Source organism: Balearica regulorum, chromosome 22 (assembly GCF_011004875.1).
Source record: "Balearica regulorum gibbericeps isolate bBalReg1 chromosome 22, bBalReg1.pri, whole genome shotgun sequence".
Classification (NCBI taxonomy): domain Eukaryota; kingdom Metazoa; phylum Chordata; class Aves; order Gruiformes; family Gruidae; genus Balearica; species Balearica regulorum.
The window spans coordinates 614,460-642,289 of NC_046205.1; the positions used below are offsets into that span (position 1 = coordinate 614,460).

Here is a 27,830-nt window from a genome sequence, read left to right on the forward strand (position 1 = left end):
TCCTTCAATAAGCCACAAAACAAGGTACAGTCTCAACTGCAAAAGTGTAGACTGGGAACGAACACACTACACTCTCCAAACTGGCAAAATCTGCATTTAATTTACAACATAGTAAAGGTTACAGGTAAAAAGCTCAACAGAAAGTGTGAAAAGGCCTATTACATATTACACAAGTGTACAAACTTCTGTACAAAGCCCCTAGATGTTACACTGTCCCCTCCGCAACTGGCCAGCTATGTCCCCTAAGCTCTAAAATAATGAGAGCTTGTTCAAACCCAAGGAGGGGAAGAGCTTTTTTTTTTTTTAAAAAAAAAAAAAGCAAGCAGTAAAGCTTCCCTTTTCAAGAAAAATCTTGCAAAGAGCCACTTGCAAAAAAAATCCAAAACAAAAAAAACCCCACAACACCCCACCATCCCCCCCAAAACCCCCAAAGCAATAAAACAAACAAAAAAACCAACCCCAAAAACAAAACAAAAAAACAACAGAAAAAAAGAAGAAAACCTGTTCAACTTTTACTTGCCCTAACTAGTCTGACCCTAAAGAGTTGCCTTCATAAAGCAGACTGGCTGGAAAAAGAGAATTTTACATACCAGAAAGAAGCAAAACTAAAAATGAAGGGAGAAAGATTTTAAGAGGCAGCATGGAGTGTCTGGAAGCAGAATATCTGAGGACTGAATCATATTCAAAAGCAACTAAACACAGAGCTGCACAACTATATCATGGAGAAGGTACTGTATTCATCCATATAATAGTTTGAGCTAGATACGGTGGTGCGGGGAGGGGAACAAACCAGTCTCTAAAGCCATTGCTCTTGTGAATTGGGTAGCTACTAGGTTGTTTTTACCTCAATGACATGATAGAAGCAATCACTCTCCTGATGCAGAAGTCACACTGATTTTGGAGCACCTGTCCAGAACAGGTCTAGTGCACACAGCACACCGCTCCAGCAACCATCAGATTTTTGCACCACCACTTAGCCAGACAGCTACAGCACTGTACACAGTGAAGAGCTGGGTATACTACTGTCATTCTAGTGCACACTTCCTGGAGAAATTCCCCAAACAACAAAGGAATGTGACTATATATAGCTGAACTGCATTATAGAATGCAAAAAAATCCAGAGTAAACCTAAGAAAAACAGAGCTCTGGCCTTACCTTGTATAAAGACATAGTGTCTGAATACACATGAATCAGATTTTTGAAATCTAAAACCGAGGATTGGAAGGGCTAGAGCAACAATTCAAATCAAGCTTCTCATTTTATTCAACAGGAAAAAGTGATGAAGTAGTTAAAAAATGTACTATTAGGAAACCAACTTGTGCACTGCTTTATTCAAGGCAAGGCAGGTTCTCTACTGAGACCTCATATTCTAACTTTAAGTAGCACTCAATTCTTACCCACTATTACTAGCAGCCAAAACAGTGTTTAGATTGTGGTTTTAATTGTTAAACATGCAAGTCCTCTGACACTGCTGATGGCTGCTCATTTTTATGTGTCTGGTTACATATACTCACATATACTCTAAGCTCACAAGTTCCATTTGCAAATAAAAATGAAACTATTTAAGTTAAAAGGGCCACCAAGTTTAAAAGAAACTTTTCTTCTCTGTGTTAACTCCACCTTAAGCTACCACAGGGTAGAGAGTCAACACTACTTTGTTGTTTATAGTGTAGATAGCGTGTATCCACCACTCAAACAAGCTGAGATCCATCCGTGTGTGCACCCCTTTACCCATCCACACAGCACTCCATCACACGATACTGGACCATGGCTGAGGAGGCCCACCTATTTCTTTCCATCTCAACTCCACATTCTCATGAGCTAACAGGATGCTGTAGTGTTTTAGGTGGAAATTAAAACAAGTAGCCAAACTAAAAAAAAAAAAATAAAAAAAAAAATTGCCCCATATTGGTGGGGTTTTGAAAACGTAGAAAATAAAAGCTGACCTATATTTTGGAAGTTTTGGAACTCATACCAATGGGATTTCTGAAAGGCTTGGCCCCACAAACTTTTACTTCTGATACAGCTAACCTGCTATGAGCAAGTCCAGCAGGAACAACATTACTCATAGTAAGCATGACACCTAAATACAGCAATTTTCAGGGTCATGCCATAAATGATAATTAAATTGTATGACTCTGCCCCTTCAACTTATGGATCAAAATTCAGAGTAAAGACCTCTGGGGATAGTAATGGCTAAGAAAAGGCTGCCAGATATTTTGGTTCAAAAGGAGATGGGAGCTGTATTATACTTTTTTAAACAGACATATAAAAACATTTGAAGACAGATCTTTAAAGGATATTTCGCTTCTCCAATCTTGGTCTTATTACATCTGGTTAGGACATTGAAATTTTAAAAAGACGATACTGCACATAAACAGTTTCTGGAGTTCATTAACTCCCACCCTCCCTCAACAAAACCCAACTCAGATCAGTAGGGAAGGGGTTGGCTTCTTGCCCGGCCATGCCTCCTTTGCATATTTCTTCTTCTTGGGTTCATTCACAGCTTCAGGATTAAAGACAGCAGGGTTTGGAGCTGGGTTCATGTTAACTGTTGAGGGCACAACAGGAGTCAAGTCCACATCTGGGGCAAGATTGGGGTAGGGCATTGGCAGACCACCAATGAGCGCTGTCCCATGGACGCCATGAGATTGGGAACCTGCCTCATTGTGAGTTGGAGGTAAACCACCGTATAATCCTCCACTGTAGGGAAAGTTTTGCATACGTCGTGATGCAGAATCATCTGTGGTTAATGAGCCTGGATTCTCCAACCGTTTTTTCTGTAGACAGAAGTATTTAAAGAATTATTCAAAATACGTGAAACAAGCAAGCTATTTAAATTGGATGCCAATGCCATTTTCCCCAAAAAGGCACCTAGACCAGCCACAGAAAGTGGTTACAGACTGTGCCCCAATCTTTGTCCCAGAAGATTTCTTCCGGGTTTCCTTGAAAACCATGTAATAATAAACTCTTAAAGGTGCACAATGCAGGAAGGGGTAACAGAAGTTGAAGCTCGAGTTTAACTTGGATCAGGTCTGAGCATCTCTTTACCTCCTGTACATGCTTGCCAGTCTTGAGCTTGTCCTGAATGCAAGACCAAGTAGGTCTTTAGTCAATAACACAGGCTCTCCTTCCCCCACAGTAAGAAACAACAACTTCTAGATCACTTGCGCGATTTTATCTAGCTCCTGATCATCTGAATATTCTCCTGCAGTCTGGGGTTTATGTAGTTATCTTTTTCCACATACATTATTTAGTGTATACCAGCAACAAGTGAAATTGTTATTACACTGTTGCTTAGCTACCCCGAAGTTTTGCAAATCCTCCCTACTCCTAGCATATTCAAATTAAATATAGCACTGGCAACACACTCATCTTGGAGCAAAGTCTAAACCATGATAGTTCTAGTAGACAACCACAGAAAATCTTTAGCGCTTACAGTATTTAAACAAACAACTTCTCATTTTTACTTTTTCTTTTCCACACTTCCCGTAATTTTAACTGATGCCTAGAACTACCATACTGAATTTCTGGGAAGTGTTTCATTTTGGGAGGAAAAGAATTTGCCATTGATCCCATGTGTTATTAAAGAAAAAGAGCTAAAGCTGGATTTGAAGGGAAATGGTCAAGTCTGCTAAAAAAAAAAAAAAAAGACAATTGTGAAACACGAACGTGACTTTTGCTTAACAATAAAACACTTTCCACCACAGAACATGATGTTTCTAAGCTGTAATTCATACAGCGAGTTCATCAATGTAATGTATTAATTAGAAAGTTGGGAATGACTCTGTACCTTAACAGGGACTACTGCTGTCTGTACCATGTTCCTGAAACGCCCAACAGAAGGGTCCACATCCTCTGTAAAAGCAAGAACAGTGAAGACTTCAGTAAGAATACAGGAAAAGACAGAACATCTGTCAGGGAAAGGAACCTATATGAAGAATTGGTACGTGGACCTTTTCTCAAAGCTAGCGCTCTAGTAGCTCTGGGTGAGCACCAGCATGCCCAAATCACGAGAGGAGCTAAGGGGACACCTAGTGGCTTCATCTCACAGTGGGCTCACCAGATAGTCTGCTACAAAAGGCTTCCACTCAAATGGGGAAGGGGAACAGATGGATGGGCAGTTTGCACTGATCAGACAGAGCAGAGTTCTGGGCTGAGAGCTGCTGCTGCTGCCAGGCACTGCGTGTGCTCAAAGGCACAACAGCGAGCCCCACAAGTCCTTGGGGGACCTTGACGGAGGAGTCAGAAGAATTCAATGCAGAGTCTCTGAAAGTCTGTACAAATTACCTTTTTTGCAATGCGAATGTCTGCAGTTTACATTAGGATGTTCTGAGCACTAAATTGCATAACCTTATAAATCAAAATTGTTATTCTGGGTTGTATACGCTACCAAATGAAACTAGCTCCAGACTATATTTTAAAATGCATGCTCATTAATAACCTACTCTTTATTAATAGGAATATTATCCATATAAAATATCATTAATAGCAATGCCATTAATATTAAACAGCTAAGGGAGAAAAATGACTAATTAGGAATTGGATACATCTTTAGAAGCATCATTCTGAATGAGCATGACTTGTTTCAGATATGCAGACAAGTAGCAAAAAACTCTGAGCTTGAGACAGATACCCATCAGGAAATAGGTAAGGAAAGCATTAAGGTACAGAGAAAAAACAAACAAGTTCAATTCCCGTTTAGATTCTAAAGGTGGCAAAAAATTAAACCATCTTCCTCCTTTTGGACCCACGAGATTTTTCCAACATCTGATAGAATTTTGAACAATGAAGTCGAGTGCGTTATCCCTGTCCTGCACAAATCATGCAGGCATTTTACAGGTAGAAGAGAAGAAACAGAGAGAGGTCAAAGATTTAAGTGAGACATATAGCAGCTTCTCTGACATAGCAGATCCCAAATATTGACTGGCAAATTTCTGTTCTCATCCATACGCAGTCATGAGGAATCCCTGTGAGAATGCTGGATCGAGGGCCTTAAGGGCATCAACTAAAGATTAAGCAAACTACTTACCTGGATTGATGATTTCATCATCATCACTGAATGTCACTCTAGAGTTCTTCCGTTTTCTCTTTGGTCTCTGAATATCCAAATTCCCTTCCTCAATGGTTAGTGTGGAAATTCTTTTGTTGTGGGCTGTATTAAACTCTGTCAGGTTCTAATGACAAATATGGAGACAAAATAGTTTAAGCAGCTAGTGTATGAAGTCTGATTGACTCATGTGATCGTGCATATGGAGAGACCACAGCACACTGTTTAGCTTCAACTTTAGGCCCCTAGGAAGAAAGAGTGCTCCACTGCTGCAACAGGTTGCCCAAAGAGGTGTTGGAGTCTCTGCCTGCAGAGATATTCAGAACTTGACTGAGCACAATCCTGGGCAACCTGCCCTAGCTGACCCTGCTTGCGCAGGGGGCTGGACTAGATGTTCCTGAGAGGTTCCTTCCAACCTCCACAATCCTGTGTGAGTGCCACATACACTGCTTTCTCCCTCTTCACCAGCTAACTGTAGAAAGCAGGGCTGCATTCACTGTTATCTGGCAATGGGGAACAGTGTGGGAAATCACCCCTGACCTGACCTGGGGTAATGTTAGTTGGAGAGTGCATACTCCCTAGTAACACTTTCTGAGAAGACCATTGGAATAGCAGGATTATTAGGTCACTGATTCTGGTAAGCGGCATGATCACAGGCTTATCACGGCAGAACGAGACGATTTGTGTGTATTAGCCAGCAGAAGGCACCTCAGACTAACTTCAAGGCCAAGAAATAAAGAACCTGAAACTAAGCAAACAAACGGGGAATGCTATGCGTTTAGCTGGAAATGCCATCTAGGTACAACGTGCCATTGTACTCACGTCAAGTTCTGTCTCCTCCTCTGGCAGGCCCAGCAAGCCCTTGAGCTCTTCATCTTCACCGCCCATTTTCTCATCTCCTTTAACTGCTGATGGCAGTGTCTGGGGCTTCTCTCGCAGAGTATATGCCCGTGTAGAAGCGCCAAATGAAACTGTGGAGTCGATGGGTATCTGTTGGGGTTTGTGAGGTTCCAAACGAATATGACCCAAGAACGTGCCATGTGCTGAGAACATCAAAATGCAAAATAGTCTGTTAGTCATCAGTGTGGGCTCACAGTATTCAAGTTCAAGTCTTGAGAAGTTCAGAAACTGTACCTGGTTCTCTGAGAGAGAAGTCACTGAGGTACTGCTGAAAACATTAGCTATGTACATTTTACCTAAGATCCCATGAACTAAGATAACACACATCAGAAGTCCTCAAAAAGTCATGGCAATAAATGACAAACACCATTTACTTTCTGGATTCTTCTAAATCCCAATGTACCATGTCTGGAATCATTCCCTCAGTGGAAAAAACAGTATGTCAGGCTTTAGATCTTGGGAAACCACCCTCAGAAGAGAAAGCTTCATTAAAATTGTGAAAAGGCGGCCTCTTCCTTAGCCTCTTAGGAGTCTAGAAATGTTGTTTTAAATACCAGGTGAAGCAGATGTAAGCTGACTGGAGCAAACACTCCTTTGCTCCTAACACTTGCAAATCTTTCACTAGGATGCTAATTCAGATTACAGTCATCTATCCACACAGTGCAAACAACAAAAAAAATAAAGACGGAAAAAGTGTCTCAGATTCAGAAATGTTTAGGCACTGAAATATCATAGTTCTATCTGATTAAGTGTCACACTACTTACTGCTGTTTAGATCTATGAGGAAAACCCTCTTGAGATGTTTGTGATAGACCAAGGCAGCATGGACCCGAGAGCAAGACTGGTGGTCAATGGTAAAATCGCACAGATCAGGATTTCTCCCAAAGAGATAGTATTTCTTCTCATCAATGATGAGTTTCTGAGGTAGAATATCAAACAGAGAAGCATATTAGACTCCTATAATCTTTTGGATCTTCCTGAAAAAATTCAAGAACATGAATAAACAGAGTAAATTCAAAACAAACATCAACAGCTAATATTTCAGTTTTGTCTGACTGTTAAATACAGAAACTCAAATCTTCACTTTGTAACGTCAAAACAACTGAATACAGAAGAGTCCCAGTTATTCCCTTCTTTAACAGCCAATACATGACAGCCTGAGAAGGACAGTAACTCTTCAAAGAGTGAGACTGTCTCATGTAAGATTCCCTCTCACATCTGCTCCCAGTGATTTTTACATATTCCTTGATGCAGATGACCTGGGGCCTTTTGTAAGCCAAGAATCTATCCTAAATGATTTCCAGTCTGACACAGAACATCAAAATTATATTTCTCTATAGAAATGGACATACAGGACCTTTATTATAAAGATGTAAAACTATACTGACTATGTACTGTGATATGAATCCATACTAGTCTATTCAAGTAAACCATTAATTTTAGGCATTTCTTCTTAATTCATCCTAGCTCTAACCTCTTCTTCAACCAAGATCTTACATACTGTAATATCAGTTTCATAAACCATCTCTGAAAAGCAAAGGAACAAGCTGACACAGTCCTACAGCATACACATCATATTTCTATTAACAGACAGCATTGTTGAAAGGAAATCCATGTGCTGAATGCTGAAGTACCTAAGCAGTGCAGCCTTCTTTCTCACTATATTCCAAGATGTTGATCTCACCTGTGTTTTCTTGCTTCCAGCTGTGCAAGTCAAATGCACTACAGATTTGTTAACAGATGCTTCTCTTGCTTTTTGAAACATTTACCAAGCTCATACCATGTTTCAACAGCATGATTAAGGGAATGCTGACTGTACATTTTCCGTCAGAAAAAAACCAGATCTCAGTTCAGGAAAGCATTGCTTTCATCAGATGGTCTGAGCTGAATTAACATTTTGCTGGAGCACGAGGATTTCTCCTCTCCTTCCTTCCATTCCCAGCTATACAATCCTCCCCTCCGTTGCACTGCCACATACCTGAGCAAAGTTTTCACCTTGCAAAGCACTTTTTTGCTGCATTTGTCTTCTACTGTTTTAGTGGACTGAATCAGTTTGCCTTGTCTGATGCGTAACGCAGTGAAGCAATGGATTACACACACTAGGACTGTGCTGAGGTAGGACCTCCCCTTCCAGCAGCAGCATTCACGTCAATCAGTTGTTTCTCCTCAGTTTTGCCAGCGCTTTAACCCACATGCTCGGCTAGAAGGAGCCAACGTATCAGACTAGTTACAGGTAGTTAGTCTGGGGTTTTTTTTGAGTTATCAGACTGATACAGTGAGCACCTAGACAGTTACTTATTCTGTGGCACTACCAAGTCATACAGAAAATAAGGAGACAGCTTGGGATAAGACATAGTATTTATATCCCTCTGCTTTATCTGCAAGCATAAAAATTGCATGGACCTCCTTTTCTACTACAAATCACCTTGCAAAGTTACATCTATTTACCTGCCCACCGATTATAAATTTCAAGGCTTTTACCACTGCTGCATTCAGATGTCACTTCCCCAGTGATTTTTTTTTTTTCTTCTCAGATTTCCCCCCCACCCCCCCAGATGCACTCTACATTTACTAGGTTGGATTTCTCATTGTTCTGCTCAACACTTGTCAGCCCCCACACTGCAAGTTCTCGTAATCTGGTATTCAGTAATAAGTATTTAGTTTATTTCTGTATGTTTATTCTCTCTTTTAGGTCACTACAAGAATGAATTGACTCCGTACTAGTTTATATCATGACAACTTTACAATTAATTGGTCCCTTAGGTAATAATCTGCTAATGTCTTATTCCCAAATAACTCAAGGTATACATTTTAAGCACGATTTCATGAGAATAAATGCTTTATGAAATCTACTGACTTACATATTTTGATCTGTTTTCTTAAAATAAGATTTAGGTGATCAAGCTGTGTGCATATCTATCAGCTCCCAACATCCACTACTAAACCAAAAAACCTCCCAACCAACTGGCCAATTTCAACCAGCACTACAAGATATTAAATTTCAAGAAGTTCTGTGAAAACAGCTAGATAGAATGACAACTTTGTCAGTACCCTCAGTGATACATAAGCTGGCAGAAAATCCACAAGAGTGCCAACACTGAGGCTTTAACTACAAAAACATTTTCTTTGTGAGTCCACATCTCATTTGATTAGACAGGAATCGGGTTTAATTAGCAATTCATTTGCTAATTGTACCTCATTATCTGGTGACAAATGAGGCACAAATGCAAAATACAAGTGATTTTCCTTCAAATGGGACATTCAAAACATGCGTGTCTCTCCTCTGAATCTATTTGTGCCTGGTGGGGAATAACGTACCTCAAAGCCTCAGTATATATAAAAAAACAAACCTGAGAAATCAATATACTGAAACAGTCTACTGGATTCTGCTCTCACCTGGCTTCTTTATTATCACTTTCTGTCTCTTTACAAATACTGGTTTTCACAAGACCCTCCCCGCAGAATCAATCAGAAAGTAAAAGCCACTGAAAAAGAGCTTAAATTAGCAGATGGTTTCATCAGTCCTTTCTGGTCGAATGTTATTTCACTTTTTTTTTTTTTTAATTTCCATCTGTAAATAGATCAGTCTCCTGCCTGTACATTCTTCATGCCAGTGTGCTTTTGTTACGCTTCTCCCTGAAAGTCTTAATCAATACCTATCATTCCATTTGTCTCACTGGATATATTCCCTGATCACAGTGGCTTCACCTAGCTACTGATCTGTGAATACCATAGTGTTTGTTACAATACATCTTTTGAGAAATGCTGGTTAGGTTTTCTGAGGATTCAACTTCATAGCAATGGATTTATGACAATATTAGGTAGTACCTTACTCATTCAGTTCAGGACCCACATTCACTACCTTTGTACTGATGAATTGTACGATTCCATTTTGTGAGAAAGATGAGCACTAACTTTTCCTTTTATTCTTGTGTATTTGAAAAAAAATCCTGGGTAAACACAACTGATAGAAACAAGTGGATCTTCAGAAGATGATTCATTACTCCATATTTCAGTGCTCAGCTCTGCAAGCAGTTACCTGATGATTTCAAGCACCGTAAAAATTGGTCCAACAACTGAAACCAAAAGAAGTGTCCCATGAGCTTTCATTTGCACCCATTACGCACAAAGCAGTACCCTTCTCACCTGACAGCATTTCAAGAGATTTTGCCAAGACACAAACAAATTCATAAATTGGAAATATTGCAACAAATCAGAGAAAATAATTTTATTGCCTTTACTGCAAGATAATGTTTCCAAAATTTTCTGTGCCTCTGAGTTATAACCCAGTGTTATCCTTTAAACACTGAGCTTAAACACTTCATGGCTTGTTTTAATGTTGCACTTTTCAGACCCAGCAATCACAAGGTGTATCTCAGACCTCTGCCCAAGACCTGGGATACGGATGGCTCGGTTAGTATCAAGTGCTTGGTAATCTACAAGATTTAAGAACGTTCTTCCTTGGTTACTGCTGTCTACCATAAGACACAAAACTGAAAAACTATTTGCCACATGTACCAAAAAGGGAAACACGTGTATCACGTTCAAATGCTGTTCATTCCACCTGCAGCCCGTGGAGGACCCCATTCTGGAGCAGGTGGAGGCACCTGAAGGAGGCTGTGACTCCATGGGAAGCCCACGCTGGAGCAAGCTCCTGGCAGGACCTGTGGCCCCGTGGAGAGAGGAGCCCACGCCAGAGCAGGTTTGCTGGCAGGACTTGTGACCCCATGGGGGACCCACGCTGGAGCAGTTCATGAACAACTGCAGCCCGTGGGAAGGACTCACGTTGGAGAAGTTGGTGGAGGACTGTCTCCCATGGGAGGGACCCCACACTGGAGCAGGGGCAGAGTGTGAGGAGTCCTCCCCCTGAGGAGGAAGGAGCGGCAGAGACAAGGTGTGATGAACTGACCACAACCCCCATTCCCTGTCCCCCTGTGATGCTGGGGGGGTAGGATGGAGAGAAATGGGGAGTGAAGTTGGGCCTGGGAAGAAGAGAGGGGTGGGAGGAGGTGTTTCAAGATTTTGTTTTATTTCTCATTATTCTACTCTGTTTTGCTTGATAATAAAAGAGATGAATTTTTTCTAAGTTGAGCCTAGTTTGCCCATGACAGTAATTGGTGAGTGATCTCTCCCTGTCCTTAATGTTGATCCATGAGCTTTTTGTCATATTTTCTCTCCCCTGACCAGCTGAGGAGGGGGAGTGACGGAGCAGCTTTGGGAGGCACCTGGCCTCCAGCCAGGGTCAACCCACCACAACCTCACTGATTCAGTAACACTGATAGCCAACATCAGATACTCGGGAGGTAAAACAAACTCTGCAGTCACTCTGTAAGCTCTCTGATCACATCCTCGAAGTACATGGATAGTGGACTAGCACTGGCTGTTAACACTGCTCTGCATGACAGCAAAAAACCCCCTCTCTTAGGTTAAGAGAGTGGATGGTAGGAAGAGGGAATCAGGATGTTTGTACCACTCGCTTCCCAATGCAAACAGAGACCCCAGGCTTACAAAGCCAACGTGGGCCTCCTGTTGGTCCAGACGCTTTGGGCAGCACAGCCTCAGAGTCTGACACCACCAGGACGATACTCCTGACTGTTGATTTATCAACACATTGCAATGGTGCATCCTCAGCTTCCGTCCGGCATTTTGCTGCTTTTTTTTCCAGTCTTGACCAGGACTCCCATGATAGACATTTGCCTAGCACTTGAGGATTAATTCAGCAGAGAACTCCATATAAACTCTTTCATCCTAAAGCTCACTCTCTCCACACTCAAAAATCCAAAAGAAACATGACAAGAAAAAACTCATCTCATAGAATAAGTCTCCTGTGTGGGAAGGCTGCATTACGTTTGGCCACTTGCAACATACAAAAAAACCCAAAGTCACTGCCATTCAACTGCTCATTGAATCCCGTTACATGGCCTGAAAGAAATACTGGAAAACCCAGGGCTAAGTACAATCCCTACCCCAGATGCTGCTGCTAGGGTGGCAGTGAGAAGGCTGAGTTGAGCTGAGCAGTTCTACTACAGCTCTCTGATCTCTGAAAACAATTCTGAACATGTAACAGTACCATGAGAAATAGAATACGTGGTCCATGGTTTGAAGACAAATGCAATGCAAAGGATTCAAAAGCTAGGAAGAGCCAGTGAAGGACAGCTCTGACATAGTCTGAGTAGCTAGTACGAACCAGCCCAGTCATGTCTTGTATGAACTAATGAGCAACTTTGAAGATGTAGTAAATGTGTGTTAGTATCTAATACCTTTCACATTAAGGCTGAGCAAAGATCTCTTTTAGGTCAAGACTGGCTTTGCCAATTTTCTGTGTCTTTAAATCCAGAGTAAGAGCACCCTCTCAAAACAGTCAGTAAAACCAACTGTAATGTACTACAAAGAAAAGCCTCGTTTTACTGGTTTCTGGCCTGGGAAAAGACAAATTTATTTGAGAGATACCTATTTGTGACATGTCTATCTGCTTTCCTATGCAAAGCACATTCTGGTAACTTAACCAAATTTTAAACAGTAAATCTCTCCTCCTAGACACCAGAAGGAACACTTAATACTGTCTGATGTTCCTGTGGTAGCATATGTTACAAACCATTCAAGGTTTTAAGCCACCTAAGTCTGTCTTGATCTAACACAGAGTTCTTCATTTTCTGTTCAGAAAAGTTGGCTCAACTTTGCAAACTTTTGCTGCCCAGAAACATTTCCCCATTTCAGTCAACTGCAAGTCAGGAGTCTCTCCATGGCTAAAATACATTCACTGGCTTGGGTCCTCTCTGTCAACCATAATAAAGAGCCTTTTTTAAAAATTTATTTACTACTTTTGATTGGAAAATATCCTTTTGAAAAATCTGAATGTTGATCAGTACAACAGTAATATAAGATGACCTCTAGCTATCAACAGTGACAAAATAAATATAAGACAAAATATGAAATAGAGAATGAGGTGGTGTGTATTAGACAAATTCCTATGCTGCAATAAAAATAACTCATTGTATCTGTGCCAATTCTAACACTGTTCTCCAATGTAGAACATGGGATGAAAAAATCATACTGTATTTCATACTGTATGACAGGGCAACAATCTTGTCAAACACAGGATACCTTGTTACCCTTACTGTAAAACGAACAAACTGACCAGACAAGTATCTCAAACAAGTATTATAAAGTGAAGAGTTTTACTCTTACTTTTTTGGATTTGGGATATCTCTCCCCATGTTTCTGCTCCTCAAGTTCCTAAGAAAAGGTGCCTCCTGGCTGCAGTCTGATACCTCCTATAGAAGTATCTTGTAAGAAACAAAATGTCAACTTTGGTCCAAAATTAAGTTTGGAAGAAATAAGGCTCTGCAAAATAGCGGGTTTCCCTTACATTTTTTTTTTTTCCCTCTCTCTCTTACTAGGGCAAGTTTAACGGTGAGCAATGAGTGTCATTGTTTGCTAGCTGAGCACTGCAGTTTTGTATCCCTTCAAGCAGTGCATGTAATCAGAAGATAGCTGCTGGAAGCCTTGCATAGTATGAAACAGCCTTAGAGTAGAGGCAAGGGAAAATTCACTTAATTCTCAAGTTTCAGAGTAAACCAAACTGATTTGAAAATAATGAATATGAGAGAGAAAGGAAATACTTATAAGCGTGGAAAATGCTGGGAAATTTTCTACTGCTGGTGCCTATGCATATGATACACCAAATACATACAAAATCTATTTTCATACCTCAATGAGTTTGTCTCCTTTGACTACATCCAGATGTAAGCCAGGTGGAGGTTTCCCTGCCCTGGAAAATAAAGAAAGGAAAGTATAGTATCAAAATATTTAATAAAAAGTTTATTAGTGTTAGAGCTAATACTCTAATAGAGCTATGGACCAAACCTACATAGCTATAAGCAGATTTATTTTAGGGAAAATATGAAAATCCCATAGTTTTCTTCCCTGCAGATTCCTTCTGAGAACACATAAAACATGATTTTTTACAGTAACAGTTAAGCTAACAGGACACAAGGCATTTCAAGTGTTACTTCTCCAGGTAAAAAATAGCTAACTTACAAAATGAACAGAGCAGCTCCTAAGAGAACATGGTATAAGGCTAACAACTAGAGAAGGGGATAGGCTGGGACTGTTTCTTAAGGGCCTGGCTTGAAGGTTCTGTCTTCTCATGTTACCTTCAAAACAGTCAGTCTATACCCTGAGCTGCTGAGAGGAACAGAAACTTCTACCATCCTTCCCCTCTACGGCTGGTCATGGCCAAAAACCCAAAGAGGCTCCACACACACCTGTGATACTAGAAAAGTGTTGGCCAATAACCAGTGTTCCTCCACACTCACCCTATAATCAAACTTTCCTACCAACACAGGTAACATGAAGAGATTAGATGTACGCTACAACAGTACAATCCTCCTCTGCCAAATTCTCAAACAGCAGCTCAGCTCCCCCAGCCCTACAGCTCCACCGCTGCTCACCTCTGTGAAACAGATTCACCAGCAGCATTATTCCCACTTGGGCAAAGGGAGCACAGGACTCGACGACGCACAGCCAAACAGCGCTAACACACAGGAGAACCCATGAGGATTAGCAGCATTGAAAAGATATTTGGTGTTTACACTGTTCAAAACTGGGACACCACACTGGTATCAATGCGCTGCCCTTCACTACATAGGATCTTTGGCTGTTGACAGCAAATTCTGTTTTTCTGTTCAGATCTCTCAAAATCTAGTACTCCTTCACTGATAATAGCAGTGCTGCTTGTCTCTATGTCTGGACCAACTTTCTAGGTGATAGCTTCTCAGCTACACCGCTGCCCTCCTGAAGAACAACCGCAGAGGAAATCACATTTCCATTTACTGCTTTGGTCACTGCACAGAGCAAGCCAAGAGAGCCGTGACAATGGGTAGTGACATTCTCAGCACGGCTGGAAAGAAAGAAAGGTCACTTGTAATTGAAGTTGTTTGAGGAGGTTAAATATAGATGTTCACCTTTCTGGGTCGTGCCTTACAATTTGAAGGTTTCTTCTGCGCCCCCAGGTCAGCTGGTTACCATACACATGCTCTCCTAGAGTTCATACTGCATACAAGAACACAGTCCTCTATTATTTCTACTTCATTTCACTCTCAAGTACTGCACAAGCATTTTCCATTCTTGCTCCAAATTCATTATACCAGCCGGCTAGACCTTTCTCTGACCCTTCTTGAATATGCCAGTTGGGACTTTCACAAGTTTTCTTACCAAGCCCTTTTCTAAGGCTGTGGATAGTACATCCTAACAAGAAAGATGGATATGGTCGATGTTGATTCTTACTCTTTTGGATGATCAAACAGCAGCAGCAAAAGCAGAGGATGCTCCAGGGCAATCTGCTACAAAGGTGACTGCTTCCTAGAAATGGGATTATGGCGGTATAGAGGAAAGACCAGCAAGTAAAAACGCTCCCAAAGAAGATACACAGTCTGTCTGATGAGCTAGCTGATGAAGGATTGACTCTTCCAGTCACTCCAGCACAGCTAGGCGACCGCCTCCTCTGAAGTACTGCTCTAGGATCAGACAGCCAGGCTACACCTAAGTATTGCTGACTCTTCCTGTGCTCCCCTCAGATCTCAGCACTCATTTTTCATTGAAAGACAGGTTTTAGTCATGGATTCATGTCCACTTCTCAGTGTTTCTTCTCTCTGCCTCTGAGCACTGGCAAACTTGTCTTTCTCCATTCCACTGAAATTGCCAAGTTCTAGTTGCTCTGAGACACAATTTTTGATAATTTTCACAAAGCCTGCCTTACTTTGATCAAACAAAAGCTACTTCCCCCACCCTTGTTTTTTGTTTTTTTTTGTTTTTTTTCTTTTTTCTTCCAAATAAGTAAACCTTTCAACAAAATAATTCTACAAGCAAGTCTACTTATTTACTCAGTCTGGCCTCTGCTTTTCTTTTCAGTGATCTCTTCCTGGATACTCAATGGTCAGCTTGTCCCAAAAAACATTTTAACAACATCCTCAACATACCTGTCAGGTCACGGGAAAGCTCCCAGGTGCTCTAGTACAACCACTTTCCTCTTCTGTAAACTGAACCCTGTCTGATGGCCATCTTTTGCCATGTACAATCTCTCATTTTTCATTCCCTCCCCTGACTTTTAGTTTCATTCCCGCTGTTATTTTTACTCTACTTTTACCTTCAACTCTATTTTGAACACAGAAAAAAAGCCCAGCAGTAGCACAAGATAGTGCCTTCAGCTATGAATTAAGGTGCTTGAAAAAATTTCTGTCTTCTCTGGCTTCTTTTGGACTGAGAATCCTTTGTAAACAGTGTTTCCCCTATCTACCTATGCCTGCAAAACACTGAACACAGCAAAGTTGTAAATACTGATTATGATACCATGAAAACATAGTTAAAAGAATAATTTCTGGTAGAAACCCCCTTTGGAACAGGTTAAATCAATGTCACAGCTTAGGGTGCTGAAGTTAGATTCTTGAAAAGCCTTTTAAAGAAAAACAGTAGAAAGATTTTCCAGTTTTATATTCAAAACTAATTAGTTCCAGAGTCACCAAAGATCAGAAGTAATGGCTGTATTTGGAAGCATCAACAACTCCTCACATGCTCTGCCCTATCAGACCCCTCACCTCAGGGATCAAGGAAGTAAAACACTGAAAGGAAATCTCTTGCAAAAATCTACTAGAAGAAAGTTTGTTAGAAAGTTGGTGCTGTGCTGTTAGAGGAGAGCAGGTTTTTTCCCCTCTTATTTCCAATATTAAAAAAAACTCCTCTCCCACTAACTAATGTGCTAAAATATCCACTAAATTAATTTTCCTACACTGTTTTGAAGGATGGAGAATTACTTGAGGTCAACAAACTCTCCTCTCTGTAGAACACATACGGACACAGCCAGGCTTAGCAGTGCTCCAAGACAAATGATCTCACATCAGAACTTGGCTCCAGCACAAATGTGTGTGTTTGAAAGAGAGAAATGAGAAGCTTCTGTGCCTTCCAGATTGCATATCACAGTCCACACTGCCTGAACGTCTTCTGCTCTCCACAGGTCAGCATTCTGCAAGTGACCTTAAAATAAGACCTGTGAATGGTCTAGTTGTTAATAAACACTAGTTCAGTAAGTTTAACGGAGACAAAGTATTTTAGCCTGCCTGCTGAATCGCCACAGGCTTACTTGGGAGAAGAGAAGCCTTCCACAGAATTAATGAGGCTGATTGGCAAGGAGAACATGATCAGAGAAGAGGTGAGAAGACATCCCACACTAGAGCTTTTCTTCACCAAGAATGACTCCAAGGAACTCAAAGAAGCATCAGAAAGTTTATAAGAATTGATCAAAAGAACAAACTCAGATGGTATTTAGCCAAGCATTCTAAGAGATGTCAAATAACAGTTTTCTACACTTGACAATTTAGCAATCTATTGCTTAAACTACTGTCACTGTCAGAGAAATGAAGGTATCAACTGATGATGCTAATTTTAAAGTGTATTTCAGGAGTGATGTGGAAACTACATACAGTAAAGTTCTGACTGGGAAACTGGTAGAACAAAATAGGCTATTTCAGTTGGATGGGACCTACAATGACCATCTAGTCCAACTGCCTGACCACTTTAGGGCCAACCAGGTTAAAGCATGTTATTGAGGGCATTGTTCAAATGCCTCAAACACCAACAGGTCGACCACCTCTCTAGGAAGCCTGTTCCAGTGTCTGGCCACTATCTTGGTAAAGAAATGCTTCCTAATGTCGAGTCTAAACATCCCCTGGCACAGCTGTGAACCATTCCCACATGTCCTATCACTGGATCCCAGGGAGAAGAGATCAGCACCTCCCTCTCCACATCCCCTCCCTCAGCAAGCAGCAGAGGGCAGAGCTGTAAAAACTATTTCTGAGCAGAACTAGCAGACAGATAGAAATTGAATAATAGCCGGACCAGAATAGTCATCTAATCCGCACTTCAATACTCAACAGTACCTATCCTTTGAAAATGTGATGATTTGTGGGGTATGACTGTTCTCCCAATGACAACAAAACATTTTTCTTGGATTAAAGAAGTGTTCAACCTTGTGTTGAATCACACATAATCTGTTCCTTTCGGCCTTTGTAAGAATCCCAAGACAACAATGACCATGCTGAAAGAATGTCTTGTTTGATGGAACGCAACCAAGCACTGAAATAGTTTCTGTTTTGCTTAAGATGAGTTGAATGTCCTGGGAAAGGAATTAACGTGGTATCTGGATAAAACTGATATTTATCAGCCAAATCAGTTGACTTCTTGCAAGAGAAAGCAAGCATATTCCACAGATGATGAGAAATGAGTAGGGAATAGCGACTATGTTGTTCACTACCTGTACAATGTTACACAATGGACTGTTTTCATACTCAAAATATTCCTAATGGGATACTCTTCAAGACTTGCATACAAGACGTGTACTATTTACAGAGTGGTCCAAAATACTGTATTCATGTTCCTTTAGAACATTTCTCTTGTAAAATGAGAGACCTATTTAATCAAGAGAGCAATACTGCTTCTGTACGACTTCAAGAACTCTACTTATCTTTCACATTCCCGTGGAATTGTATCAGGTAGATCAAACTGACAAATCCAGACTAAGTAACCTTTTGCAAAATAAAAACTACCTCCAGTAACCAGTATCAGGTGCCTCACGCAGGAATACTCTCCCAGTTTCCAACAGTTACCAACTCAAGGACTTCCTGTGCCATAGTTGCTATCCGTTTAAGTAGCTAGCTATGTAAATTGCTCTAAGAACCCATATAAACTTAATGCATTCACAGAATCTCACACAAACAATTTCATAGATCACCTACGTATAGCTGAAAGACCCTCTCCACTATTTGGCCACAGATCTGCTTGCAAACTCTAGTTCTTCTCCTCAAAAGGACAGCAAACACTTGTCTCCTATAGACTTTTTGTCCACTATTCAAAGACACCCAACAGATCTCTCAGTTGTTCCTTTTCCAGACTAACCATCTGTAGTACACCTTCCGATATCTTTGATTGAGATAATGCTTAAAAATAATACTTGAAAGAATTCACATGGTTTTTGAGGAGGCAAGAACCATCACACAATCTACCAGAATTACTGGAGACAACCAAGAATATGTAAGCATGGCTATCAGTACAGCAGATTGGCATTTTTTACAAAGCTTTTGACAAAATTATCAAATTGTCTTAAGACTTAAGGTGTCACCATGAGGGAATGTAAATGATTAAGAATCACGAAAGAGCAGGGTTCTGCAAGGGCTGTGATGTTTTTATGCCGTCTGGAAAAAAGGAGCCAATGAAGAAATGAGAAAAATCACTTATGACAACAGTTGTGCAGGAAACTCAAATCAGACTACGATGCTGCAAACGAATCTCATGATACTGAGCTACTGCTTGAGAAAACATCCTACTGAAAACAAAAATAAAAATCAGCCCTCTTGAGTGCTAGTATAAACTAGAGAAAGACCACCTCAACCACACAAACACAACCAGGAACTTTAAAAAAATCCAGGTTCATGACAAGCATTTACGATTTCTTCTACTCTTAGAAGCATTAAAATAATTGTCAAACTTCCAGTTGTAAGAAATACAGTTAAAAGAGCTTGTGGTTCAAACTTGATTACAGTCCCTTCCTGAACACAAAAAAAATTGCCCTGTGTTCTAGGAGTATTTTATGGAAGATTTCTGATGAGAAATGTGGCTGCTTCAACTGAACAAAGCATTCCATTTGTATTAAAGCATTCGCCCAACTTCACCTTGGCACTATGTATGTTTTCTTGTTACAATGCAGTTCCACACAGAACTAGATTTTACTGGTTCACTCTGGTTCCCTTGGTTACTTACTCAGGAACAAAGTCTCCACAGAATACAGTGAAATTTGGAAAGTGTATACAAAATTTAATTCCTGAGAGCAGAGCCATAAATATTCTATTAGAGTGAACTACAGGTTTTATGACATCTAAAAAATTAATTCAAATGGCACTGAATTAAATATGAAAATGAATGTTAAGCATGAACGTGAGCAACAATGCAATGATTATTTGATAAGATTATTTCTACATTTTCAGAGTGAGAACAGGTATGCTGGAAGGCTGAGGTACTCAATGACTTCTTTGCCTCAGTCTTCGCTGGCAAGTGCTTGAGCCACACTGCCCAGGTCACAGAAGGCAGGCACTGGGAGAATGCAGAACCGCCCACTGTAGGAGAAGATCAGGTTCGAGAATATCTAAGGAACCTGAAGGTGCACAAGTCCATGATGAGTTGCATCCGTAGGTCTTGAGGGAACTGGCGGATGAAGTGGCCAGGCCACTCTCCATCATATTTGAGAAGTCCTGGCAGTCCGACAAAGTTCCCGCCGACTGGAAAAGGGGGAACATAACCCCCATTTTTAAGAAGGGAAAAAAGGAAGACCCAGGGAACTACAGGCCAGTCAGTCTCACCTCCGTGCCTGGCAAGATTATGGAGCAGACCTTCCTGGAGACTATGCTCAGGCACATGGAAAATAAGGAGATGATTGGTGACAGCCAACATGGCTTCACTAGGGGCAAATTGTGCCTGACAAACTTGGTGGCCTTCTATGATGGGGTTACAGTGTCAGTGGATAAGTGAAGGGCAACTGATGTCATCTACCTGGACTTGTGCAAGGCATTTGACACTGTCCCACACAACATCCTTGTGTCTAAATTGGAGAGACATGGATTTGATGGATGGACCACTCGGTGGATACGGAATTGGCTGGATGGTCGCACTCAAAGAGTTGTGGTCAATGGCTCAATGTCCAAGTGGAGACCAGTGACGAGTGGCGTTCCTCAGGGGTCAGTACTGGGACCAGCACTGTTCAACATCTTTGTCGGCGACATGGACAGTGGGATCGAGGGTTGGCTGGGCAAGGAATGGGTTGAGAGCAGCCCTGAGGAGAAGGACTTGGGGGTATGGATTGATGAGAAGCTCAACATGAGCCGGCAGTGTGCGCTTGCAGCCCAGAAAGCCAACCATGTCCTGGGATGCATCAAAAGAGGTGTGACCAGCAGGTCGAGGGAGGTGATCCTGCCCCTCTATTCCTGCTCTCATGAGACCCCACCTGGAGTACTGCGTCCAGCTCTGGGGGCCCCAGTACAGGAGAGACATGGAGCTGTTGGAGCGAGTCCAGAGGAGGGCCACGAAGCTGAACGGAGGGATGGAGAACCTCTCCTGTAAGGACAAGCTGAGAGAGTTGGGATTGTTCAGCCTGGAGAAAAGAAGGCTCTGGGGAGATCTAATTGCGGCCTTCCAGTACCTGAAGGGGCCTGCAGGAAAGATGGTGAGGGACTGTTTCTCAGGAAGTGTAGTGACAGGACAAGGGTAATGGGTTTAAGCTGAAGGAGGGTCGATTTAGATTAGATGTTAGAAAGAAATTCTTCCCTGTGAGGGTGATGAGGTACTGGCACAGGTTGCCCAGAGAGGTTGTGGAGGCCCCATCCCTGGCAGTGTTCAAGGCCAGGTTGGATGAGACTTTGGGCAACCTGGGCTAGTGGAGGGTGTCCCTGCTCGCAGCAGGGGGGTTGAAACTAGACGGGCTGTGAGGTCCCTTCCAACCCAAACCAGTCTATGATTCTAAATGTAGAAATGAGAAGCAGAAAAGATAGGACCTCCAGAATCAGCAAGTCCAGCCATTGCTGTAACCTTTATGCCTACTAGGAAGCTGTTCTGAAGCCTTGTTATTCTGATAGTTTCATTTCCATCCTAAATTTTTTGTTCTCTCTCTTCAGCTATTAAAAAAATCCCCAATACTATGACTCTTTAAAAATACTTTAGCCATTGAAAACTGGTGTTGTTTTTATTTCACTAAACAACAAAAGCTCTGTTCTGTCTCAAAGTAAGATCTCTGTTTCCCCATCAATGAATTTTCCCACTGCATCTGTTTCAGTTTGAATTGAACTTTATGAAGTACAGGTAATACAGACCACACATTTTCATCAGTGCCTTCTACAACAGCACTCTGCCTTACAAATAGATACATATTGTTACACATCAGGTAGAGTATTAGTCTTTCTGTTTATTTTTGAACAGTTGTATGATAGTGGCGATTGATGGTCATCCTGTGATTAGCCTATGTACTTGTGTTCTTGTCCTTTTATTTCTGAATATAAACTTGTATCCTTTTACTTCTGAATAAGTAATAATAATTTGATATTTCTGGCTTTAAGAAGTTTTTGTTCTTAGTCCCTATCTCCCATCTTAACACTTCTACATTTTATCTTGTTTCTACTGTTCTGGTATTCAAATTATACCAAAAGGACTGCATAATACTCTGGCCTCTATGTTGACCATGCTTGTGTCACTAATGAGCATTGTGGGCACTTCTGTCAAGGTAACTCAGAAAAAAATCCAACACTAAAAGGGTCAGCCCACAGACTCTATTCAACTGCTATTGCCTCCTCAAAGTCAGTTCCTTATGCACTTACAGTTTTTGTATGAATCCCTCTATCGCTTCCCAAAAGGATCGTTTGCTGCGTGTTCTGAAAGAAACAGTCTTGAAGAAAGCTGGTTCATCTGACAAAGCCTTTGGCGGACACAGTACATCTGCTTCCCTGCCTTGAATAATTAGTTCCTTCACCATAGAGTCTAGGAGCTGGACACGGTGAAGCCCAGTTTCTCCCATAGCAGCTACATGTATGAATTGGTTGGCTTTACAGAAGGCACCAACTGCTTAGAATGATTAGTAATGAAGTATTTAAGAGGGATGCCACTGAACAAAACCAAGTTCCAGTGTAGTTTTTTAAAAGATTAAAACACCTACAAGCAAAAACTCTTGCTTCTGTATTAGAAACAGAAAAATGTGTTTCTTCAGTTTCCTCACCTTGTGCTCCACAGGTCAGTCCACTGCTCTGTGCATTTACGCCAGGGTAATTCTGTGAGGAATCTGTATAGATTATTTCTGCCATTGATGGCAAACCCTCTACTGCAGAACTAGAGAGTAACGGAAAAAAAAACCAGGGACAGACAATCAAGAGGATGAAGAAAAGCCCAAGCTGAGCTTACCCTGGCAGGAGCATACTGAGTAACAAAAATAAAACATTTCAGAAAAAGAGGACAAAGCTATTAACGTTGTGGGATGTGATGCCAGCTAGGAGTACTGAATAACAGAACTGAAGTTTTACATACTAGCTGACAGTATCTCTTTGACAAGGCTGAGATTCAACATTGACATGCCAACTGGATTACACCACCTATATCCAGCTGAAACTCAGCAGCCTCACTGAAGTAAGCCCTAGCCAGCCTAAAGAGAAAATTTGAGTTGTAGCTATTAAGGACATAGATGGGACAACTTTAATTCTATTGTGTCAGTTTAAAATTAGGTCAACTATTTAGGTTTCTAAATGTGGACTCAGAAGCCTAAATTTAGCCACTTCCTAAAAATCCCGGCCTATGTGACTACTGTACACACCTTCACGCCTAACTTCAAGGACAAGGTGGATTTTCCAGAACTCCAGCGCTCACCCTCTCCAGAAATTTGTGTAAAATCATTGCCAGGAATGGCCTGTTCTTGGCTCAAACTGAAGATTATGCTTTAAAGGCAACAATCATTTCTATTTCAAATGTATGTACATTCCAGAACAAGCTTGACATCCCAACTAATGGTGCATCAAGATAGAGAGTAAAGAAAGATTCACAATCCCAAATGCAGGTTAAACCAGGACAAAGGGACAGACAGGCAGTATCAGTGAAACATCTGATGGACACCTCAGAACTACACCCACTCCACCTGTGCCTCACGGAAATTGTTTTTACTCACTAAAACCACCTCAGAAGGTATGCAAAAGTCTTAATAAAACTAGGATATGTAATTGTTATCCAAATACATTTTCTGATCTCATGGTGTGGCTAAATTTTAATCCATAGAAAGTATTGGCAGCATCTTTATTCCAATTTTAAATGCATAGCCCGTGTCTTTGCTAACACATATAAAGGAATTACAGTAGATGCAGAAACAAGTACTGGCATAAGCAAGTACTATTAAGACAGCATTCATTATTTTTCATCTGTCTTGAGTTGGTTTAACTGTCAGAAATACAAGAAAAGAAAGAATAAATATTTTATGGACTATGAAGAAATAACCTATAACAGCACAAACCCTAAATCAACACCAGAACTAAATCTAATGAAAACCTTGAATTTCAGTAGACAAGTCTTTTCTGGAAACTGGATACTAAAACACTATAACAGATACAATGATGGAGTCAAACCTCAAAAGCATGGGCAACAATTTAAATACAAGAAAAAAAAAAGCTATTTCTATTGATTATGTTTAAGATATATTTCTCATATGGTTGGTGTTTGCAGTCCCCAAGGCAGCTCTACTTAAGAGGCAAAAAAATAAATATATAGGTAAAGACTGTGATTTTGATTTTAATATAGGTTGATGAGATTGAAGATAATTCACTACAGAAGAAGCTGCTGCTGACCATGAAGACTCTCTGCAACTCCATGTTTTTTTGTCACCCAATTCCCTCCTTACAAGGACTTAAACTGCTACCTATACAGAAGACTTTTCAGTGCTTCCGTAAGACATCAAGGATCCCACAGGATATGTTTACACTGAGACTTTCTGGTAGTCAGAGCTTCAAATAACAACACTATCGGTCCAAGCCTGCTACTGCAATCCACTTTCTCTCTGGAGAATCCTACCTGTGAGACCCCCATCACTGACTGAATATCATAACGGTGTGCTATTTGGTTTGCTCTGAAAGAAAGAAATACTTTAATACTGTGAGCTAGAACCTGTAATTCAGTAGATGCCAGTGAAAGTCATATAAAGCTTTAACATGAAATATATCCTACTTTCTTTTTGCAGACTAGAAAATAAACCAGAAGTAAATAAATGCACCTGGTAGGAGAGCTCCTCCCTCCTATGGGATGAGGCAGTGGAATATCACCAGCCATAACTACCTAATACTTCCCATTTTCGGTTGCCTATTCAGCAGAATATAAACACTGTAACTGGAAGCTATCCATATTGGCTTCCTGCTACAGGGGTTTTGTGTTTGCTTTTAAACACTTATGAAACAACAGCTTACCTGTTTCAAAAGAAGGAAAAATATTGTTTTTCCACACAAAAATGAATCTCTCGCTAATATTAATTGCCACATCTACACATGACAATTTGACTAAGATCAAACTGTATCAGGTATACCTTTCACTACACTGGTCTAAACATACAGCTTGCCCAAACTCAGTCTCTAAAATATTACAATGTGCGTGCGTACAACAGAGGAGCAAGGGGAAATAAAGAGCTTCCTTAGAATGCATAAGGAGAGAGTCCATATACGACCTTTGTCTTACCCGTGAAGGATTTTAGAACATTATAGCAAAAGCACACTCAGGTTGCAAAAAGCAAATTACCAAAAATCTTAGAAATTTCAGAATGAATCAGGCCCTGGCACCTGAACGTGATGCCCTTACTCTCGGGTGTGAAAGCCTGGCTTGGATCACGTCCCTGACACCCCTTCCACCTCATTTCTCTATCATTCAGCACAACGGATCGTGCTTTAAAACTGAATCAGGTCAGCACCAGCAGAGTGAAGAAAGCTGTCTGGCTGGAAGACCCTGCTCTGTTTGTGGCGGAAGACAGAAAGTATGTAGCTACCAAGGCCCTCACAGTTATAGTTGTTACAGTTGTCCCCATCCCCCTGCCCCCCCCCGCCCCCCCCCAGTATTTATTCAGGAATTTTTCCACAGTAGCATGCAAGTTACTGAAACTAAGCATTTCACAAGTTATGCTTCTCCAGCTGTTCAATCTATAGCTTTCAAAGGCAGAAGTCATTCAAATTTACCACTGAATGTAATACAAGTTGTGAACACTTATTTTATAAAAACACTAAGAAAATTAAAGATATGATATTTCAAATTTCAAGTTGAACATCCAGAAAGCACTAACACTGAATAATTTTTGGGTTTATCTACTCTATCATTTCATCAATTTACGGAGCACCATCTTGTCTCATACAGATGCTTGTTATTGTCTGTTCAGCACAAATAAAATACTAAAATACATGAGCAATGCTTTTCCATGAGACAGTTAATGGTTTTACTAACTAAAGCAGACGTTTATAAAACAGGTAAAAAATAAAAAGCAGATTCATTAAGCATCCAGTCACTGAGCACTATCATCAAGGCACTGAAAGGTAGGGGACCTGTAGTAAAAGCCAGATGACTGTGCAATTAAAGGCTGCAATCATGCATGCACATACATAGCTAGCTCATAAAAATGCTTGACTTTTCAGATATAAAGTTGTATCACTTTCTATGCGATTTAAAATATAACTGCACACATCCTCTGAATGATCAATGCTCTGAGACCCAAAGAAGATGGTACAGCAAAGATCTATTTAATAATGTATCAAAAAATTCAAAGCAAATGAAACAGGGCCCCAGGTAACCTAATCTAAGGCCCTGATTTTTACAGAAGGTTGGGAAAAATGATTTTCAGAGATCCTGTCTGACACAGACTTTTCTAAGACTCTAAAACCAGCCAAATTCATGGTCCTGATAATGCTTCTCCAACACATCACTTTGCCCTCACGTCTTAAATCAATATAATTAAAAAAATATCCAGGTTTAGTTTCAAGCCGATAGAATCCTCATACTGAATGCATAACTTGAGCAGAAAATTTCATTTGTCCTACATCAATCACATGTTCTGTTTAAGCCCTTGGGAAGGGACACAGCATCTCCGGGAAGCCAGAGCAGGGGGCTGGAACTAGCTGGTCCTTAAGGTCCCTTCCAACCCAAACCATTCTGTGATTCCATGATTCCATAAGCGTTGTAGGCTTCAGCTAGCGCTGCCCGGTGGCCTTAAGCCGAGGCAGCCCGCGGGCAGTGGCTGCCGCCGGGCGCACCCGCCGGGCTGCACCCCCGGGCCCGCACCCCCTGACAGGCCCAGCGCCGCTGCAGCGCCCGGCCACCACCTCTGCGGGGGGACGGGGGGAAGAGCAGGCCCGGGCGAACGGCCTCAGCCCCACGGCCCTTCCCGCCCCATGCTCCCCACGCACGCCCGGCCTACACCGGCCCCCGCCGGGCCCTGCCCCGCCGCCCGGCTCGGCCCCGCGGCCCGGCGCCACTCCCCCGGCTCGGCCCAGCCCGGCCGGGCGGACACCCGCGCTCCGTCGCATCCCGCAGGAGGCCCGCGGCACATCCAGGGACGAGCGGCCCAGGGGAGCGGCGCTGGCCCCAGCCCGCCCGCCCGCTCACCAGCTGGGGCACTCGAAGAGCGACAGGCCGCCGCCGCCGCCGGCCGAGTTCGCATTCGCCGCCATCTTGCATCTGCCCCATTCAGGCGGGCCGAGGGCAGGATGGGAAGCTGGCGGACCGGCGCGGGAGGCGATCCCAGCGTGCCCCGCGCGACGCCGGCGGGGCGGGGCCACCGGCGGGGCTCCACCTCCCGGGCCCGCTGTGAGGCGGCACGGCGCCGGTCCTTTGCTCTGCCTCCGTGCGCCCGCCGGCCCCGTCCACCGACGCGCCTTCCCAGTCGCCTCTGGCGGCCGCCCCACCTCGCTGCCGCGGGAGGAGGAGAGTGCGGACAGGGAGAGTCGGTAAAAAGTGTGAGAGCAGGGGAACAGCCCGGGTCAAACCCCTCTGAGGAGCAGGTTTACAAAACCCCGTTTTAGCGCCTCAACTTTTTACCGCCCAGCAGACCGAAAAGCAGACGGACGCAGGAGACGGGGCTCAGGCAGAGCTACACGTACCGGCGCGTGCAGCAGGGACAGCCCCCCCCCGGTGTCACCCCCAGAGCCGCCGCTCAGACGACCCGGCACCCCGCTCAGACGGCCCGGCTCCCCGCTCAGACGGCCCGGCACCCCGCTCAGACGGCCCGGCACCCCGCTCAGACGGCCCGGCTCCCCGCTCAGACGGCCCGGCACCCCGCTCAGACGGCCCG

The 27,830-nt window shown here is 42.3% G+C and overlaps 1 protein-coding gene and 1 non-coding gene across 2 annotated transcripts; both read right to left on the reverse strand.

The window, feature by feature from the left end:
- Positions 1–74: 74 nt before the first annotated feature.
- Positions 75–27,414, reverse strand: PPP1R8 (protein phosphatase 1 regulatory subunit 8). Its single transcript, XM_075773932.1, has 7 exons — positions 27,146–27,414; positions 13,661–13,721; positions 6,716–6,869; positions 5,873–6,093; positions 5,033–5,177; positions 3,794–3,858; positions 75–2,780 (listed from the first exon to the last, which is right to left on the reverse strand). The coding sequence occupies exons 1-7, from the start codon at positions 27,208–27,210 to the stop codon at positions 2,427–2,429; spliced, it is 1,065 nt and encodes a 354-aa protein (XP_075630047.1). The 5' UTR covers positions 27,211–27,414; the 3' UTR covers positions 75–2,426.
- LOC142604873 (small Cajal body-specific RNA 1) lies at positions 10,215–10,380 on the reverse strand. Its single transcript, XR_012838712.1, has one exon.
- Positions 27,415–27,830: the final 416 nt, after the last annotated feature.

Bases quoted from the DNA above. Each gene is read 5' to 3' on its own strand.
- PPP1R8 (XM_075773932.1), bottom strand. From the start codon at position 27,210: ATGGCGGCGAATGCGAACTCGGCCGGCGGCGGCGGCGGCCTGTCGCTC. The intron at 5,178-5,872 runs GTGAGTACAATG...ATTTGTCATTAG, and splicing joins AGGAGGAGACAGAACTTGAC to AACCTGACAGAGTTTAATAC. The intron at 2,781-3,793 runs GTACAGAGTCAT...TTCTGTCTACAG, and splicing joins CAGCAGTAGTCCCTGTTAAG to AAAAAACGGTTGGAGAATCC.